The sequence below is a fragment of the Erinaceus europaeus genome, chromosome 21 (assembly GCF_950295315.1).
Source record: "Erinaceus europaeus chromosome 21, mEriEur2.1, whole genome shotgun sequence".
Classification (NCBI taxonomy): Eukaryota; Metazoa; Chordata; class Mammalia; order Eulipotyphla; family Erinaceidae; genus Erinaceus; species Erinaceus europaeus.
Window position 1 is genome coordinate 36,257,426 of NC_080182.1, and position 21,468 is coordinate 36,278,893.

At 44.2% G+C, this 21,468-nt stretch overlaps 1 protein-coding gene across 1 annotated transcript in view; it reads right to left on the reverse strand.

Annotated features, from left to right (window-relative positions):
• The window catches only part of HACL1 (2-hydroxyacyl-CoA lyase 1), a 53,190-nt gene that overhangs the window by 15,260 nt on the left and 16,462 nt on the right, over positions 1-21,468 (reverse strand). Inside the window, exons 6-10 of the mRNA XM_060180843.1 lie at positions 21,292-21,369; positions 16,200-16,294; positions 12,934-13,046; positions 6,111-6,246; positions 2,490-2,595 (exon numbers count right to left, since the gene is read on the reverse strand). Coding sequence (XP_060036826.1) covers positions 2,490-2,595; positions 6,111-6,246; positions 12,934-13,046; positions 16,200-16,294; positions 21,292-21,369 — 528 coding nt within the window. The remainder of the gene's footprint in view (positions 1-2,489; positions 2,596-6,110; positions 6,247-12,933; positions 13,047-16,199; positions 16,295-21,291; positions 21,370-21,468) is intronic.

A 21,468-nucleotide genomic window follows, 5' to 3' on the forward strand; every position in this document is an offset into this window, starting at 1 on the left:
CACCATGCCCCAGCAGAAACCCTGGTCAGGGGTGAAGAAAAAAGAGAGAGATGACATATGAGAAAGAATGTTTGATATTCAGTAAGTCCTTTAATAAAAGAATCTGGGGCCAGGCAATAGCACAATCAATAGAGAGCAAGCACATTCCTATGCATGAAGACCCAGGTTCAAGCCCCTAGTTCCCACCTGTGTGTGGGGAGCTTCATGAGAGAGGGAGTAATACTGCAGGTGTCTTTCTTGCCTCTTTTCGTCCTCCTTCTCGCTCCCTCTCTACTTCTCTCTGTCTCTGCCATAAAAGAGAAATGAGGGGGAGCTAAAAGAAACAGTGGGATTCCAGCAATAACAAAGAAAAGTCAGAAGTCAAAGAGCCGTATAAGTAGAACAGCTACTGTAGAAGCCGCATCAACCCTCCACATTTTAATTTTTAAGTATAGTTATTTATTTATTATCGGATAGATACAGGCAGATATTGAGAGGGGAGGGGAAAGACAGAGGGATGCCTGCTACACTGGTTCACCACTTGTAAAGCTTTCCTCCCTGCAGGTAGGGACCAGGGGCTTGAACCGGGGTCCTTGCACACTGTAATGTGTGCACTTAACCAGGTGCGCCACCACCTGGCCCCTACCAGCCACATTTTAACATCAACGTTGTAGAATTTTTAATATTGTTCCACTGTATCCATGTGAACGCATCTGACACGATCTATTACAGTTCTGAACCTAACCAATTATGAGGTTTTACTTAATTCTACTAGGATCACTACTTGCACCAGGAGGACTCAAACTTGAGCATATATCAGAATTACATAGAAGGCTTATTAAACTATAGGTTGTTCTGAGAATCTACCTCGAGCATTTCTGATCTCAGTAGGTCAGACATGGGGCCTGAAAATATGCATTCCCAGTAGAATGCCAGGTAGCACTGATTCTGTTGGCTCAAGGTCCATGATTTGAGCACCTCTCGTAACACATGAAATAACTACACCCCATAAGCTCCACTTCTGGGTGTCCATGTGAAACCATCTCTGCAGGGGGAAAATAATTTAGCCATCCCAGAGGGGATGTACTTGACTCTACAGTCAGAGGGGCAATTAAGAGGCAGCAGTATATCCCAGGCCAAGCCAGATCTTGCTTGTTTGTGGTTTTAGTTCTCAGTGGCACCAGGGAGATAGGAATTATTAGAAGTTGCTTTTTTTTTTTTTGCCTCCAGGTTTATTGCCCAGACTCAGTGCCTGCACCATGAATCCACTGCTCCTGGAGGTCATTTTTTCCCCTTTTTTTGTTGCCTTGTTATTGTAACCTTGTTGTGGTTATTATTGTAGTTGATGATGTTGTTCGTTGTTGGATAGGACAGAGAGAAATGCAGAGACTGAGAGGGGGAGAAAAAGATAGACACCTGCAGACCTGCTTCACCGCCTGTGAAGCGACTCCCCTGCAAGTAGGGAGCTGGGGGCTCAAACGGGGATACTCATGCCGGTCCCTGCGCTTTACACCACGTGCGCCCAACCCGCTGCTTTACTGCCCGAACCCCCGGAGGCCACTGTTTTCCACTGTTTTCATTCTATAGGACAGAAAGAAATTGAGAGGCGGAGGGGAGACAGAGGGAAAGAGAAAGGTAGGCTCTTGCAGGCCTGCTTCACCATTTGTGAAGCATCCCTGCTGCAGGAGGGGAACAGACGCTCGAACCCGGGCCCTTGTTCAGGTCTTTGGGAATAGCACTATGTGTGCTTAACTGGGTGCACCACCACCCGGCTTTCTTAGAAGCTGACTTCTTAAGAAATATAAGGTACACAGGGAGGAGAAAGTTATCACAGCAGGGTCATCAACTACCCTCACGTAAGGAGTTTGCTTACTACTATGAAGGAAGGCGGTGCTGTCTACACTAGCAAGGAAACTGCCTTATAAAGAGCCAGGAGGGGAGACAGCACAGGCCTTGCATGCAAGAGGTTCCAGGTTATATCCCAGATGCCACCAATAGCCAGAGCCTAGTAGTGTTCTTATCAAAATAAAACAGTCGTGATGAAAGAAGTCCTCAAACGGGAGGTCAGAGTACCTCCCAACCTTCCTGTTTAATAACTCCAGGTTGCCTTGTTTAGATATTTCCAGTGAAAGGCTATTCAAAAGTTTCCGTTGAAAAGAGCAACTCCACTCCTCACAATGCTAATTATTCCGTTCTAATGCCCCATCCTAGTTAAACTTCTTTGATCTACTTTTAAATATGCGTGAGCTCCAGAGAAGAGGGGAAGTGTGCTGTTGAAATATTTAAGCCTTGAATTTGAAAGGTTTTCTGGCTAGAAGTAGTGGCGCTTTGTCTCAGAGGCTTTCAGCGGCTGCTTGTTTTTGGTATCAATAGTTATGTGAAGAGATTTGTAAAAGTCCACTTCTGTAAAGAGATGGTTCTTAAAGAAAGACGAACTGATCCCAGCTGAGAGGGAGAACAACAAGCCACAGAGAGCACTAATTTTTAAAAAATCTCTCCTTTCTGGGTACCTGGATAAACTTTACATCTGGCTGGTATCTTGGAGGAAGTCCAAAATGCAAAATCCAATTTAATCTGGTGCCAAGCAGCACGATTACATCAGCAGACTGCAGTGCTCTAAAAGACAACAGTAGATTCATATTTACTTGCACTACTATAAAATTAATTTCTAAACTAGTTGGAAAAGTGTAAAGGATTTGGAGCTTAAATTACTATTTAGACTCACCTTCTATGATAAGTTTGATTTTTTTATATAAAAATAACATAGAGGGGCAGAGAGCAGACAGAATAATGGTTACGCAAGGAGACTCTCATGCCTGAGGCTCCGAAGTCCCAGGTTGAACCCACCTCCTGCACCACCATGAAGCCAGAGCTGAGTAGTGCTCTGATAAAAAAGAAAGGAAGAGATGGGGGGGGGGGGGAGGGATAAGGGCATGGAAAGAAAAGTAACGTAGATACTTTGTTAGACAGTAGTCTAAAAAATGAAGTAAGTGCAAGAATTCAGCTATAAAACTGGATGGACAATCCACTTCATTTATCACTTTTTTGACCACTAGAAAAACACAAGGCCACCACAGACCATAGGGTGAAAGCAGGAAAATCATCAAGAAAACAATTGCTCAATTATGCTCTGAACTTAGAAGCTACTGTTAAATATGTGCACATTTTCATCTGGTCGTCAATCTCCATGCAGATATTTTCTCATTTACTTCTTCTTATTATTTTTTTTAAATTTCTTCCCTTTTGTTGCCCTTGTTTATCGTTGTTGTTATTGTTGTTGTTGTTGTTGTTGTTATTGCTGTCGTTGGATAGGACAGAGAGAAATGGAGAGAGGAAGGGAAGACAGAGAGGGGGAGAGAAAGATAGACACCTGCAGACCTGCTTCACCACCTGGGAAGCCACTCCCCTGCAGGTTGAGGAGAAGCCGGGGGCTCGAACCGGGATCCTGATGCCAGTCCGTGTGCTTCGCACCATGTGCGCTTAACCCACTGCGCCACTGCCTAGCTCCCTCTTCTTCTTATTTTTTAATTTGCTTATTTTATGAACGAGAAAGGGCAAGCACACCTCGGCTCTGGTAAACGCTCCAGGCATGCAGGTCTTGTCTTCTAATGCTGTGCATTTTCCCAGCCCCATGAAGTACCTGTTTAACGTTGAGCTTATATTATTTATTATTGTTGTTATAGTTAGCAATTTCCCTTACTGGGTATCGGTCCTTTTTTCCTGATATTTTGTCATACCAGTAACTACAGTTGTATGGCATACGACAGCAGCAAGGGGCAGCAAAGGGGAGTCCTGGGAAAGGTTAGTGGACAAGCACAGCTCAGCGGAAAAGGACATGGGGTAGAGAAGGGAGCCTAATGGTCATGCAAAGAGTCTCGTGCCTGAGTCTCTGACTCCCGGGTTCAGTTCAGTTCCAGACTCTTGGAAATAGAGCTGGCAGTCAGCTGAGGTCAAGAACAAACACCTCATCACAGACCCCTGCAAGCGTCAACCCGGCTTTGACCTAGCACGTTTTGATCGGGCCCTCCTCAATCGCTATCGAACAGGCCATGGCCGGTGCGCCGCTATGTTCCATCGCCGGGGAGCCAGAGACGACCCGAACTGCCCCTGCGGCTCCAGACAGACTATGACCCACATAGTCAACGACTGCCACCTCTCCAGATTCAAAGGAGGTCTCGAAACTTGACATCAGGCTCAACCTGACGCTGTCGACTGGCTACGGAAGAAGGGCAAACGCTAGAAGAAGAAGAAGAAGTTCAGTTCCCCACATCACCATTAGCCAGCGCTGAGCAGTTCTCTGATAAAAAGAAAAAGAAAAAGAAAAAAAAATATACCACACCTATCTGTACAGACCTACAGACACCAAGGTTCATAGCAGCACAGTTTGTAATAGCCCAGACTTGGAAGAAACCCAGAGGCCCAGTGACAGATGAACGGTTAAGGAAGTTGTGTTACATATACACAAGAGTATGATGCAACTTTCAAAAATGAATGGCGTTCCCTCCTTTACAATAGCGTGGTCAGAGCTAGAAGGCGTTATGTTGAGTGAGACAAGCCAGAAAGAGAAAGGCCAATAACAAATTATCTTAGTTATAGACAGAATTTAAGAGCAGAGGACATAAAGAAAAACACAGGTGAAACTTGGAATGGGCATGGAGTGTTGCCCCAAGACAAAGGGCTGTGATGCAGGAGGGAGAGGGATAGGGTGGAAGGACACTGGGATCCTTGTGTCCCCTAGATGCCAGTCAAGAGAACACGACAGGCTGTGCCTGTGTTCGAGACTGTACTGCACACCATTAGCTCCCAGTAAGAGAAAAAATAAAAGTAAAAACAAAAGAGAAAACTCACTAGGAAAGTCAAGAAAGCCCTAATTCTGGGGGCCAGGTAGTGAGAAAGCACACAAGTTACCACACTGAGGCCCTGAGTTATGCTCCCAGCACCACATGGGACTGCGCCAGGGGGGCCTCCATGGATGGAGAGAGGCTTTAGTGTCTCCTCCTCCTCCTCCTCCTCCCCTCCCCCTTACACATAGCCCCACATCCCCTTCTCCTCCTCCTCCTCCTCCTCCTCCTCCTCCTCCTCCTCCTTCTTTCTTTCTGTCTCTCTCTCTCTCAATATAAAGAGGAAGTTGGGCCAAGGAGGTGGCTCAGTAGTGTTATGTATGCGTGATGGTTCTGGGCTCAGTCCCCACTACTCCACTTAAAACAAAATTCTTGGGGCCAGAGACAGCTTGTACACCTTGCCAGGAGCATCTTGAATAGTCCAGGTTCAAGCCCCAGCACCACATGAGGGCGCTATTGCACCAGGGAAAGCTCCGGTGCTATGGTTCCTCTCCTTGGTCTTTGAATCTAAAAGATGCCGCCAGTGACATAAAACAGAATTTGCAGCCTGACCTAACCTGGTTAACTGCTTACAAACACAAATCAATAATCTACAAGAGACAGTGTGACCTAGAATCACAAATACATGAAAAGCACAGGGTATAATCCAGAATTACTTATACACAGGGGATTCAACATGAGCAGATGCAAATGCTATGATGACCCAGATTTGAGGAAAATAACGGCCCAAAACATTCCAAATTTGGTGAAAGAAATAACAGTCAATGGCTCAATAACCCTAAGGGCAAAGAGCAGAAGAAGACAGAAAGGCTAAAGGGCAGGGAAACATAAATAAATAATGGTTATTTGCGCAGAGACTCTCATGCCTGAGGCTCTAAGGTCTCCAGTTCAATCCCTTGCACCACTCACTGTAAGACAGAGCTGAGCAGTGCTCCATTAAAACAAACAAGCAAATAAAGCCAAAAAGTTCCACTTTGAAGAGTCAAGACGATTACACCAAACAGTATATTCTAAATGAAATGTCTAGCTAGGCACATGATCGGACTGTGAAAACCTAAGTTTTTTTTCTTTAAATCTTGAAAGTAGTCAGAAAACAACAACAACAAACCCTTATTCTATACAGGAAAAGTGATTAAACAACTACTACGAGTTCTGCTCTGGAACCATGAGGGTCAGAAGACAATGGGCAACAGCTCAAGTGCTGCCAAGCCTCATTAACGTCACAGAGTCCTTTAGGTCAGCACGCTCTCCTGCCAAGTCCCGGTACCCACAGTCTGGAAGGCCACGCACCTGGACCTGGCAGCCGCCACACAGTTTGGATGGTTGTCAGGGATGACACCCTTCCCCATGGGAGTGGGCAAAAATGGCAACTGACAGCAGTTCACCAATGTCCTGATGCTCTCCTCTGCGCGAGCGTAAGCAGCACCTATATGAAATGAAGGGTCAGGACAGACGGTTAAACAGTAAGCACGGTGACCCTGCAGAGAGTTCAAGTGAATTTGCTTTAAGAGCTGTTCAAAAAAGCAGTTTCAACTCAAAACAAGCCCTGACAGCGGCCTTTTGAGTTAGCATTTAAAATGTTTAAGAAAGCAATGCTTTGGATTCTCCCCTAGTGATAGTCTCAGTTATTCTGAAGGCATGTCTATCCCAAAATAAAGCCGTATGTGGGCCAGGTGGTGGCGTACCTGGTTACAGTGCTCAAGGACCCAGGTTCAAGCCCCCAGTCCCCATCTGCAGGGGGAAAGCTTTGTGAGCGGTAAAGCAGGGCTGCAGGTGTCTCTCTGTCTCTCTCCCTCTCTATCCCCCCCCATTCCTCTTGATTTCTGACTGCTTCTATCCAATAAATAAAGATAAGAAAAAAAGAGAAAAGTTAAAAAAAATTCTTTAAAAAGCTGTATGTCGGATCTCTCACTGCTCTGACCCACCCAGCCTATGCTATGGTCCTACTCACGATTCCCTAAACATGCCAGTCTTACCAGGAGCCCCAGCTGGGCGAGGAAGGACTCTGGCCCTGCCGGAAAGTCGCCTCCTAACCTCACACATTGCTCCCTACCACCAGGTAACTCTCCTGGTCTAGCAAAAAAGATTCTAATTTTTTAAATATTTATTTTCCCTTTTTGTTGCCCTTTTTTGTTGTTGTTGTTGTTGTTGTAGTTATTGTTGTTATTGATGTCACCCTTGTTGAATAGGAAAGAGAAATGGAGAGAGGAGGGGAAGACAGAGAGGGGGAGAGAAAGATAGACACCAGCAGACCTGCTCCCCTGCAGGTGGGGAGCCGGAAGCTCGACCTGGGATCCTTCTGCCCGTCCTTGCGCTTGGTGCCACGTGCGCTTAACACGCTGCGCTACAGCCCGACTCCCGCAAAAAAATATTTTAACACAGGGCAGCATTTCTATCGCCCTGGAGATCTCTTCATATAGACTCTACAGTTCTGTGATCACAACAGAGCTGAAGCAAGGAGAGCACAAAAATCATTTCTTCTTACGGCTGAGTGCCTGGAGGACAAGTCACGGATCCTTCATGGCACTGACAACAATTCAGTATTTGGATGGAGGGATGATTGCATCCCTAATGTCATCAGGACTGCCATATCATTTTCACCATTTAAGTCTGTACTGTTTTCAGCACTAGTAGCATATTCATACCCGGCCCAAACTTACAATTATCTACTCACTGCCAGTAAGAAATTAAACATGTTCAGATTCAGTATGATGCTTGCCCCACCAAAAGCTTTTCTCAGGGGCGTAGGGGAGACAGCACAGAAGTTTATGCACTAGACTTACATGTGAGAGGCATCAGAGAGAGGCCGGCCACTGGTTCGACCCCCTCACCCACGGAGGGTGCTTGGACAACAGCTCCTTTCCTTTTTCTTTCTTTCTCTTCATCTAGTCTCCTTCTTGCCTCAATCAATGTGTCTCCTCAGTTCCCTCTTCCTAGACTGCATATTCTCTTTGCCCACTTGCTGACCTATCGTCCAGTTTTACAGAGTGCCAACGAGAGAACCATTTCTTCCGTATAGTCTCCCACCACCTACACAAGCAAAAGGTTGCTGCTTCCCGGCAGAACCCACCTCCCCACCCCACACACGATTTACAGGTGAAAGACACTTCCTCCATGCCAGGTCTGTCTCCCTACAGAGAGGGGCCGTTATCTCTGCAGAGCTCACCGCTCACTAAATACTGGTTAAACAGAGAATGCAAGCCAGCACCCACTGAGTGCTCCCTATCTATTCTTCTATTAAATTACAGTAATCCTGTTGAGATAATTCATATCTATATTTTCTAAGTGAGGGAACTGAGAGTAAAAATAGTTATTTACCAAGATCACAGAGCTAATATATCTGCATTCAACTCTGTTCTGATGCCTTTTATTTATTTTTTTCTATTGTCTGCCATTCTCACCAAAACTATTTCTTTTCTGCGAAAACCATATTTAAAACTAAAACTATTTTATTTGTGGTCTGGGAGGTGGTACAGTGGTTAGAGAACTGGACACACAGGTATGAGAGTCCCAAGTTTGATCACTGGTATTACATATTCCAGAGTGATGTTCTGATTAAATCTCACTCTCATCTATAAACAAACCTTTAAAAAAGTTAATTGGGGGGGCAGGCAGTGGCATACCCAGTTGAGTACAAGGACCTGGGTTTGAGCCCTGGCTCCCCACCTGCAGTGGGATGCTTCATGAACAATGAATCAGGTCTGCAGGTGTCTATCTTTCTATCTCCCTCTCCATCTCCCCCACCCCTCCCAGTTCTTCTTTGTCCTATCAAATAAAATAGAAAGAAGGAGAAGGAGGAGGAGGAGGAGAAAGCCTCTGGGAGCAATAGATTCATCAAGCAGGCTCTAAGCTCCAGCAATAATACTGGTGGCAAGAGAAAAACAGATTTTAAAAGTGTGTGTGTGTGTGTGTGTATGAGTGTATGAGTGTGTGAATATGTGTGTGTATGAGTGTGTCAATGTGTGTGTGAGTGTATGTGTGAATGTGTGTGTGAGTGTGTGTGTATGAATGTGTGTGTAAGTGTGTATGTGTGTGTGTGAGTGTGTGTGTGAATGTGTGTGAGTGTGTGTGTGAATATGTGTGAATGTGTGTGTGTGTGAATGTGTGAATGTGTGTGTGAATATGTGTGAGTGTGTGAATATGTGTGAGTGTGTGTGTGAATATGTGTGAATGTGTGTGTGAGTGTGTATGAATGTGTATGTGAGTGTGAGAATATGTGTATGTGTGTGTGAGTGTGAATATGTGTGAGTGTGAATGTGTGTGAGTGTGAATATGTGTGTGTGTGTGTGTGAATGTGTGTGAGTGTGAATATGTGTGTGTGTGTGTGTGTGAATATGTGTGAGTGTGTGTGTGTGAATATGTGCACGCAGTTAGTTCCAAAGTTCTTGAGAACTGACTAGCTCAGCCACTGCATTCACAGCCATGTCCTGTCTAAGACAGACAGTGAACACTGACACTTTGCTGACAGGAATATATATATATTAAAATACCTTCGGGGAAAGCAGTTTGACAAGATTTATCAAGACCTTATACTCATATCTTTTATTTTTAAGACTCTATTTACTTAGTTATTGTGTAGAGACAGAGAAAGATTGAGAGGAGTGGCGAGGAGGAGTTGAAGAGGGAGAGAGACAGACATCTGCAGCACTGCTTCACCACGCCTGAAGCTTCCCTCTGAAGGTGGGACCGGGAGCTTGAACCTGGCTCAGGCGCCAGGGCTTCACGGTGCTCAAGTCCACTACTGTTGGGCTGACGTTTGCATTCAGAGAGCGACAGAGAGAAGGAAGGAGATAAAAGAAGAGGCATCACAGCCTCGACTGCTGTGGCGTCCACACATGCCTTAGGGACACATGCCCTAGCCAGTGGTTTCTATCCAGCCCAAGTCACAGCTGTTCTAAACAGAAATTGACCAAGATTAAAATCTGTGTTGGTAAATTCTTGAGCATGAACAGACATTAAAAATTCTATTTAGGGGGTTCGGGCCATAGCGCAGCGGGTTAAGCGCATGTGGCGCAAAGCGCAGGGACCGGCAAGAGGATCCCGGTTCGAGCCCCCGGCTCCCCACCTGCAGGGGAGTCGCTTCACAGGCGGTGAAGCAGGTCTGCAGGTGTCTGTCTTTCTTTCCTCCTCTCTGTCTTCCCCTCCTCTCTCCATTTCTCTCTGTCCTATCCAACAACAACAACATCAACAACAATAACTACAACAACAATAAAAACAAGGGTAACAAAAAGGAAATAAATAAAATAATAAAAAATATATAATTATTAAAAAAAATTCTATTTAGGGCAATGAGTACCACCTTAGCACACTTCACTTCAGATTGTGTCCAGAGACGTCAGGCAACCCTTCACCCTCATTACTCGGGTGAGACTTTCCTTTCATAGTATTCTCTAATTCCATTCCAGGAGGTTCACTTCCTAACAGAGTCTCAAAATAGACCAGGTCCCATGACATAGGGCATATGTTCACATGTATCCATAAATTAGGGCAAAATATATATCTGAAAGCAAAAGTAGACAATAGTCTGTAGTGAGTCAGTATCAAGTTCATAATGAAATAGTGTCTGCTTAGACTTAGATACCCTCAACTACTTTCTATTACAGTTCTCTCACTCACTCCAAAGCTAACCTTAGCAAAGCAAGGACTGCAAACGCTGAATAAGGGCAAGAGACCGGCACACTTTAATGATGACTCTTTAGTCACTATCAGGCCACCCCAACAGCTGGGGCCTAGTCGGGGAGTCCTGAGATTCCCAAACAGACATGATGGGCCTAGACCTTGAATATATCCCTCTCTCCATTGTTACTGATCATTTCTATCAGGAACAATACAATAGACCCCTTTGTGGGTCCACATAGGACTTGCTCTCAACTTGGATCAACAACAGTAGAATGTTCCATTCTCCAAAGGGAGGCTGGACAACATACTCTATGCTACACCTGAGGAAGATGGGTCAATACTGGGGCAGCTTAGAACGTTCCTACTCATGACCACAGAATGTGAGCTCAGATCTACAGGGATGCAGAGGTCACATAGGCTCCTAAGCTAATTATGGAACCCAGATCACATCAAATCAGTGGGGTTTACAGTTAACAATATTTATACCCCTTTCCCATATTAGGGAGCTACTCTCTTCCCTTATCCAGCTTTCTGGTCCTTTTTCCAGCCATGACATCATCTCCCCAGACAATAACTTGGATCCACCAGCATATCAGATTTCAGGCTCAAGGGCAAAAAGAAAAAGGGGAAAAAAAAAAAAAAAAACCTGGTATAGGCACAGGCCCTTTGGAATTTAACTACAATATGCCTACTAGCTATCCACAAAATGGAGGAACCCCCCCAACTCTTCATCTGCACTACTCCAGCCTTTAGGTCCATGATTGGTCAACAATTTGTTTGGCTTTCTATGTTAACTCTTTTCAGCCACCAGGTTCTAGATGCTAGTAGTATGCCAACCAGACTTCCCTGGACAGACAACCCCACCAATGTGTCCTGGAGTTCCACTTCCCCAGAGCCCTTCCCCACTAGGGAAAGAGACAGACAGGCTGGGAGTATGGATCAACCGGTCAACGCCCATGTTCAGTGGGGAAACAATTACAGAAGCCAGACCTTCTACCTTCTGCACCCCACAATGACCCTGGGTCCATACTCCCAGAGGGATAAAGAATAGGAAAGTTATCAGGGGAGGGGATGGGATACAGAGTTCTGGTGGTGGGAACTTTTATCCTATGGTTTTGTCAATGTTTCTTTTTTATAAATAAAAATAAAATAAAAAATTTTATTTAGCAGAGATGTTATCATGTTAAAGGACTAAACTAGGATATAAAACAGTCTGTAGAGTATGATCACAATATGCATAAAATATTGTGCTTGAAAAAAAATAAACAGATGTGAGTCGGGCTGTAGCTCAGCGGGTTAAGCGCAGGTGGCACAAAGCACAAGGACGGGCCTAAGGATCCCGGTTCGAGCCCCTGGCTCCCCACCTGCAGGAGAGTCGCTTCACAAGCGGTGAAGCAGGTCTGCAGGTGTCTGTCTTTCTCTTCCCCTTCTCTATCTTCCCCTCCTCTCTCCATTTCTCTTTGTCCTATCCAACAACAGTGACATCAATAATAACTACAACAATAAAACAGCAAGGGCAACAAAAGGGAATAGATTAAAAAAAAAAAAAGGAAAAGAGAGAGAGAGAAGAAGAAAAAGAAAAAAAGGTACATAAAAGTATTGCATGTTGCAAAAAGATAGCTTTTGTTCTGGGCAGTGGTGTATGCAGTTGAGTGAACTCATTACCAGGACTCAGGTTCAAGCCTCCAGTGCCCACCTTCAGGGAAGCTTCATGAGTGGTGAAGCAAGGCTGCAGATGTCTGTCCTTCCCTCTCTACCCCCTCTTCCCCTCTCAGTTTATCTCCGTCCTATCAGTAAAAGAGATTAAGAGTGTAGGGAGGCTTCCAGGAGCAGTAGATTTATTGTGCAGGCACTGAGCCCCAGCAATAACCTGGTGACCAGAAGAAAAAAAAAGTAGTCTTGAGAGAAAAGGATTTCCTCTTTACCACCCTCTGGATTTTCAAAATTAGTTGTCATGATTGTGCATTTTATTTTTATAAGGGAAAATTTTACTTTTTTTTCCCCCTTAAGGTCAAAGAAATGTGTAACAAGTGATAATCCCCTTATAAAAAAAAAAAAAAAGAAGCACCAAGCATTCTAGAGTAAAATGAACAAATGATGCAGAATGGATGGAGGGAAATCTTATTTTGGTTTTAAACATTAATTAGAGCAGATAGAGATCATTTTTTTTTTTTCAACAGGCAGCACTAGGAATCCACCATTCCAGTAGCCAATTTTTCTCCTTCCTTTTCTTTTTTCTGTTTAACTTGATAAGACAGACAGAAGTTGAAAGAGGAGGGGAAGATGGAGAGAGACAGAGAAAGACACCTGCAGACCTGCTTCACCGCTCGCAAAGCTTCCCCACCCCTGGCAGGCAGCGATCAGGAGCTGGAATCCGAGTCGTTTGTGTGTGCTTAACCGGGTGCTCTACCACCCAGCCCCTAGAGATCATTTCTAAACACAAACAACTTTCTTTCAAAAGTCTAGCAAGGCTCAGAGTTCTACACAACGCTACCTTTCCCGATGATGAGAAGGGGCCGCTTGGCATCCCTGATCACAGACGCTGCCATGTGCACAGCCAAGGGGTCCGCCAGGCTGACGGGTGGGGGCAGGCAGCACTTCAGGTACCTGCGAATGAAGAGTCTGCTTATGAAAAGGGACCCAGTCTGGAAACGATTTATTATAGAAATAAAATATACCAAAAAAAAAAGGTAGAATAAAACAGTGACTCAAGTCCGCATAATCACCATGCAGATTCGAGAACTAGCATCCTCTTACCACATTTGTGTCACGCATGCAGTGTATGTATGTATATATTTCCCTGAAATTTTTTCACTGTGTGAGGGGGTGAGGGCTGGGGAGGGCAGGGTCTCAATCATGTGTGATTTCATTGTTCTAGATCGCTTTTTCACTTAGATGGAGAGAGGCCCAGACCAGAGCACCAGAACTTATTCCAGGTACCGTCCCACATTCCATGTGGTTCTGGAGCTTGAATCTGGGCCGCCGCTGGACAATGCAGGCACCCTGCCCAGTGTGCTGTCTCTGAAAAATCTTCCTCAAAGATTGAAAGTAAACTATTGACCCAATTTTAAGTTCTAGCATCATATGGCAATACCATAACAGGATAAGCTTTGGTGCTATGAGATTTCTCTCTCTCTCTCTCTCTCTCTCTCTCTCTTTCATCCTCTCTCTCTCTCTGTGAAATGAAAAATATGGGAAAAGTCAGCCTGCGAGTAGTGGAGCTACACAGGTAGAGGGCTCTAGTACAAAAAAAAAAAAAGGTAAATTGAACATTGAGACATACAAACTTCCCTATACAGTTCTAAAAGGAAAATGTTTTCTCCTATAGAACCACAATATCCTTATCTCAGAAAGTAATTTAGCAAATATCCTCTAAGTAGGAAAGCTAGTCAAATAAGAAGTTCGTTGACAAGAATTCCAAGTTAATGGTTTTGTGTGTAATAGCTGTTGTAAGAAATAAAAACGGGGGTGGGTGGTGGCACCCCTGGTTGAGCGCATGTTAGGATGGGCACACCTCCAGTCCCCGCCTGCAAGGGGGAAGCTTCACAAGTGGTGAAGCAGGGCTGCAGGTGTCTCTCTGTCTCTCACCTTCTCTATCTCCCCCTTTCTCTCAATTTCTGGTTATCTTTATCCAAGAAGTAAATAAAAATTATAAACAAATATTTTTTTAAAAAAGAAAAACATACTCAAAGCCGGTATTTAATACTATGTGCCATTTATTCTCATTTAGTGGTCAAAACAGTAAGGTTAGGTATTACCAGTTATCTGTATCTCACCATTGGGAGAAGAAAAAAAAAATCAAAAAGCATCTTGTCCAGAGTTCTCCCAACAGCATGTGGCAGAGATGAACTGAACTAGGTCATTCTCTCTCCAAAGTCCATGATTTGAACTCCCTCGCTATATAGCTCCCCCCCAGGGGAAGTCAGCATTTCAGTACGCACACAAGCCTAAGAAAAGGAGGAGATGGTGAGAGTCATTCCCTGACACCAGGTGTTGAGTGTGTGCTGCTGCTGTTGTGAGCAGAGCACTGTTCACTGAGCCTAGCACCACTGGCACTTTGGGCATGCAAGTCTGGCGCTCTGCCACCTTTGCTATTTTCCTGGCCTCGTTCTCAGAGTTTCATTTAATTTATTTGGACTAATAAACATTATACTGTACAATACTTGGATATTCAGCAATAAAAAAAAGTATAGCTTATCCTTACAAAAAATGTAAAGGAGGTTTAGAGAGTTCCAGACCCAGTCTGGAAAAGAGAAATTTCCCATGAATGGTCATCCCACTTCCGGTTATCTTGTCCATCTCCAAAAATCTCTCCCTCTACACTGTCTGAACTGGAAGACGCTTTGAAGAAGGTTAAACCGGGAACAGCTGCTGGCTATGATAACATCACCCCAGAACTCATTCTTAACCTTACAGTTCACACAGAGCTCATTGAAGAGAGAGAGCAAATCACAGAGACAAAAAGACTAAAACCTTGACGCTGAATCCTTCAGTTCCCTTTTTTCTTTTTCTTTTATTATTTATTTGTTTGTTTGTTTGTTTTAACAGAGCACTGCCCAGCTCTGGCTTATGGTGGTGTGGGGGACTGAACCCGGGACTTTGTAGCCTCGGCATGAGAGTGTTTGCATAGCCATTATGCTATCTACTCTCTGCCCTCTGACCCTGAATCCTAATGATTTTGCACCTGTCACCCCCATCTCTTTTTTTTTTATTGTTGTTGTGGTTATTGATGTCATCATTGTTGAACAAGACAGAGAGAAATGGAGAGAGGAGGGGAAGACGGAGGGAGAGAAAGACAGACACCTCAGACCTGCTTCACTGCCTGTGAAGCGACTCCCCTACAGGTGGGGAGCCAGGGGCTCAAACCAGGATCCTTATGCCGGTCCTTGTGCTTTGCGCCACGTGCGCTTAACCCACTGTGCTACCACCCAACTCCCTCCATCTCAATTTCTTTTTGTCTCTAATAATAATAAAGAATACATCTCAATGATGTAGCATACTTTATTTAGTCTTCATAGCGTCTGCCAAGAGATGGGGATGAGGGAGTCAGGGTAGCTCAGCGGGTTAAGCGCACGTGGAGCAAAGCACAAGGACCAGCTCAAGGGTCCTGGTTTGAGCCCCCGGCTCCCCACCTGCAGGGGAGTCGCTTCACAGGCAGTGAAACAGGTCTGCAGGTGTCTGTCTTTCTCTCCCCCTCTCTGTCTTCCCCTCCTCTCTCCATTTCTCTCTGTCCTATCCAACAACAAAGACAGACAACAATAATAACTACAACAACAAAACAACAAGGACAACAAAAGGGAATAAATAAATATAAAAAAGGGAAAGTAAATATAAAAAAAGAAATTGAGATGGGAGGGGGATATAGAAAAGGAAAGAGACAGAGAGACACCTGCAGCCCTGCTTCACCACTCCTGAAGCTTTCCCCCTGTAGGTAGGGAACAGGGCTTGAACCTGGGTCCTTGCACACTGTAATGTGTGCGCTTAACCAGGTGTGCCACCGCCTGGCCCCTTAGAGATGTATTCTTTATGGTTACAAGAAGGAGAATTTCAAATGAGGAGTTCTGGTATTTGATTTTGTAATCAGATTCAAAATAATGCATTTTAAGAGAATTACATCTTCAGCTAGAATTCTGATTAAATACTAAATCATCAAAAATTAAGACAAATGAAGATTGATTTATAAACTGCTAGGCAGATCCTTTACAAAAGTTAAGAAGAGGAACACAACTAAGAAAAAACTCCAGTATCATTATTACTCACTTTATAGAATCCACATTCACCTGGAGGCTCACAAAGTCAGCAGGGATGTCAACATAGCAAGCACCCGGGCGACCATAAATGCTGCTTCTCACCGCCTACGTTTATGACAGACAGAAGAAAGAATTTCAACATTCTCAATTCTTCTTCTTCTTTTTTTTTTTTCCCCTCCAGGGTTATTGCTGGGCTCGGCGCCTGCACCATGAATCCACCGCTCCTGGAGGCCATTTTTTCCCCTTTTGTTGCCCTTGTTGTAGCCTCGTTGTGGTTATTATTATTGCCATTGTTGACACTATTCATTGTTGGATAGGACAGAGAGAAATGGAGAGAGGAGGGGAAGACAGAGAGGGGGAGAGAAAGACAGACACCTGCAGACCTGCTTCACCGCCTGTGAAGCGACTCCCCTGCAGGTGGGGAGCCGGGGGCTCCAACCGGGATCCTTACGCCAGTCCCTGCGCTTTGCGCCACATGCGCTTAACCCACTGCACCACCACCCGACCCCCTCTCAGTTCTTATAACCATACTCACCGCGTACGTTTATTACAAACAGAAGAAAGCATTTTAACATTTTCAATTCTTGGGGCCAGGTGGTGGCACACCTGGTTGAGCGCATGTGTTACAATGTACAAGGACCCAGGTTCAAACCCCTGGCCCCCACCAGCAGGAGGAAAGCTTTGCGAGTGGTGAAGTAGTGCTGCAGGTGTCTCTCTGTCTCTCTCCCTCTGTATCACCCTCTTGATTTCTGGCTGTCTCTGTCCAATAAACAAAGATAATAAAAAAAAAAGTTAATTAAAAAAAAACAAAAAACATTTTCAATTCTTATAACAATATTCCACTCAAAGACAGCTTAAAAAATTGAAGTTAATATTATTTTAATTTTCCTGGACATGGCTGGTTTGTGAAATAATTTTGACTAAAATTGGAATGTCTTCTATCAATCCTATATATTTTTAAAGATATTTTTGCTTAAAAGGGAGTGACATTTGCACCCCATAAAGAATTCTGGTCCATACTCCCAGAGGGATAAAGAATAGGGACATTTCCAACAACAGATGAGTGGCTGAGCAAGTTGTGGTGTATATACACAAAGGAATACTACTCAGCTATAAAAAATGGTGACTTCACCATTTTCAGCTATCTTGGATAGACCTTGAAAAATTCATGTTAAGTGAAATAAGTCAGAAACAGAAGGATGAATATGGGATGATCTCACTCTCAGGCAGAAGTTGAAAAACAAGATCAGAAAAGAAAACCCAAGTAGAACCTGAACTGGAATTGGTGTATTGCACCAAAGTAAAAGACTCTGGGGTGGGTGGGTGGGGAGAATACAGGTCCAAGAAGGATGACAGAGGACCTAGTGGGGGTTGTATTATTATATGGAAAACTGGGAAATGTTATGCATGTACAAACTATTGTATTTACGGTTGAATGTAAAACATTAATTCCCCAGCAAAGAAATTAAAAAAGAAAGAAAATGCAAATAAAAATAAAAATTATATTTCAAAAAGAATAGGGACACTTCCAGTGGAGGGGATGGGACACGGAGATCTGGTGTTGGGAACTCTATGGAATTGTACCCGTTATCTTACAGTCTTATTGATGATTATTCAATCACTAATAAAAAATTTTTTAAAGGGGGTGGGTGGGGAGTGACAGTGTAGAGGAAAGGTAACCCAGAGGTAGAAAGCAACAATGCACGCATGAGTTCAATCCCCAGTGCTGCGTACTTCAGAGCCTCTCTCTCTCATTAAATAAGATAAATCTTCTTTTCTTTTCTTTTTTTTTTTTTTAAATCATCTTTATTGGATAGAGAAAGCCAGAAATTGAGAGGGTAGAAGAGATAGAGAGGGAGAGAGACAGAGAGACACCTGCAGCACTGCTTCACCACTTGCAAAACTTCCCCCCTGCAGGTGGGAACTGGGGGCTCAAACCTGGGTCCTTGAGCACTGTAACATGTGCGCTCAACCAGGTGCGCCACCACCCGGGCCCCCCCCCTTTTTTTTTTAAGAAAGGGAATGGTAAAAGAGAAAATATTAAAGGGTTTACAACACATGTTCCACTAGACTTAGGTCTTAGAAATGAACTGCTCTGGGGCTAGCTGGAGGAGCATGAATGTTACTGTGGAAAAGGATCCTGGTTCATGCGCCTGGCCCCCATCTGCAGGGGGAAAGCTTCACAGTTGGTGCAGTAGCGCGGCCATGTCTTTCTTTCTCCCTCGCTTTCCCTTTATACTGATTTCTCTGTCTCTACCCAATAAGTAATAGCTCCTTACGCCACCGCTGGGAGGCCGCACAAGCAGCTGAGCGCAGTCACCACGCACAAGGATCCCGGTTCTAGCTGCCGGGGAGGAAGCTTCACGAGCACTGAAACCACACTGCAGGGGTCTCTCTATGGCCCCCCTCTCTCAGTTTCTCTCTGTCCAAATTTAAAAAAGAATAAATAAATATTTTTTAAAGAACTTAACTACTTTATAACATGTGCTTTTGCCTGATTTTTTTAAAAGGAATTATTTATTTAATAAAAGAGGGAAGCAGAGCGACAGACAGGCCAGCACTCCCCGCTGGCATGTATGCATTGTCTGAGACCGGGTCCAGGGGGGGGCCCTGCGCGCAAGTCTCTGCTCCTGGAGGCAACTTCCCAGCCTCGCTCACCTGCTTTCCTGAGTCAGTAAATTTTTTAGAAACTGTCAAGCTGTAATAAGTGTCAGACGGTCAGCCTGAAAACTGATTTTGAGCAAGTGGAGGTCCGCTCACCAGGGAGAATGCCATGCCTTGCCATGCACAGAAGCCCGGGCTTGGGGGCCGGGTGGTGGCACACCTGTTTGAGCACACATGTTACAGTGCACAAGGACAGTGCACAAGTACAAGCAGGCCCCAGTCCCCATCTGCAGGGGGGAAGCTTTGCCGGTGGTGAAGCAGGGCTGCGGGTGTCTCTCTGTCTCTTCCCCTCTCTACCAACCCATTCCTCTTGATTTCTGGCTGCTTCTATCCAAATAAATAAAGATAATAATTTTAAAAAGCCCAAGTTTGAACCCAGTACCCACACACAAGAACCATAGCACTGGAGGAATCTTTAGTACTGTTCTCTCTCTCTCTCTCTCTCTCTCTCTCTCTCTATATATATATATATATATACATATATATATCCATTTCTCCCTCCCTGTCTCTTTTATCTGAATGAAAAAGTTGGCTTGGGCATGGGAAACAGCCTATGCGGAGGCTTTGGCTCCACAGGGAAAAAAAAAATAAGGTGGGGGCTCAAATGTTCAAATGTAGGGAGTCGGGAGGTAGCGCGGTGGGTTAAGCACATGTGACGCAAAGTGCAAGGACCGATGCAAGGATCCCGGTTCGAGCCCCCGGCTCCCCACCTGCAGGGGAGTCGCTTCACAGGTGGTGAAGCAGGTCTGCAGGTGTGTTTCTCTCCCCCTCTCTGTCTTCCCCTCCTCTCTCCATTTCTCTCTGTCCTATCCAACAACAACGACATCAATAATAACTATAACAATAAGGGCAACAAAGGGGAATCAATAAATATTTTTAAAATGTTCAAATGTCACTTCATGTATAAAGGTTAGTTATCTATGATTAACTAAGCTTTAATTGCTTTATTAATTTACATGTTGTTCAACCAACTAATATATCTTCTAGGATCAGTATTTGGGGCAAGAATCTTTTGCACAGGTATAATAGACAGTACACTGAGAGTTTTGTTATATTTTTCCTTTTATTTTTCCATAACTGAATAAAATAATTGTAAACTGAAGTACAGGAGAATTTTTTTTCCAAAAAATAATTTATTTTCTATTTCTGTTTCTGCTTCTTTGTTTTTCTCCTCAGGTCTGGTTTATAATGGTGTTGGGGACTGAACCTAGGACCTTTGGTGCCTCAAGCATGAAAGTCTTTTTGCATAGCCATTATGTATCTCCTCAGCCTCTCCTTCTGTTTCTATAATTAAATATAATGTTGGTGAAAATTAACATGAAAATAATTCTTTTTTTGAATTTTTTATATTTATTTTCCCTTTTGTTGCCTTTGTTATTTTTTATTGTAGTTATTATTGTTGTTGTTATTGATGTCGTCGTTGTTAGATAGGACAGAGAGAAACGGAGAGAGGAGGGGAAGACAGAGAGGGGGAGAGAAAGATAGAAACCTGCAGACCTGCTTCACCGCCTGTGAAGCGACTCCCCTGCAGGTGGGGAGCCAGGGGCTGGAACCGGGATCCTTCCGCGGGTCCTTGGGCTTTGCGCCACGTGCGCTTAACCCACTGCGCTACCGCCTGACTCCATAAATAATTCTTTAACAATATCATTTAGGAGCTAGGTAGGAGTATGCCCAGTAGAGTGCACATATTACCACAGATGAAGACCAGAGTTCAAATCCCCAGTCCCCACCTGCATGGGGGAAGCTTTATAATGGGTGGGGCAGGGCTGCAGGCATCTCTTCTCACTGTCTCTCTCCCTCCCTCTCTGTTTCATCTTCTATCAAAAGAAAAAGAAAAGGAAAAAAAAAAAAAGGTCTGCAAGCAGTATAATCATCATGAAGACACCTAACCCAAGTGTAACCCTGGTAGCAGAGAAACTAAATTAGAAAACCGCTATCACTTTTTTCTTTATTAGAGGGATTCATGACTTGCAGTTGACAGTAAGATACAGTAGTTGGTACATGTGTAACATTTCTCAGATTTCCATATAACACTCTAACCCCTCACCAAGGCCCCCTCTGCCATCATGTCCCAGGACCTGAACACTGCTCTCATCCCCCACCCCCACCCCCAGAGTCCTTTACTTTGGTGCAAAACACCAAACCCAGTCCAAGTTCTGCTTTGTGTTTTCCCTTCTCTCTATGAGTGGGATCATCCCATATTCATCCCTCTTTTTCTAGCTGATCTCACCTAACAAGATTCCTTCAAGCTTCATCCAAGACCAGATGAAGAAGGTGAATTCACCATTTTTAATAGCTGAGTCGTATTCTATGGTGTAACCAATATCACTTTTAACTACCTGGATAAACACTAGTTGTTATTCATTTTACTGAGAATAGAAACAACACAGGTGTGAACAACTGAGTAAAATTTGGAGGCTTAAAATTAAATACTGTACCTTTTCAATTACAGAGGGAATTGCTTGTATGCTGCTTGGTCGGGCAGAGAACTTGCTATATAGTCTACAAGCTTCAACCTATAGGCAGAGAGAAACACATTTAAAACTCTGCTTATAGATCCTACTACTTTTCTGGAAGAAGACAAAAGGTAAAGTCATCACTTCCTGTTCTGTTAA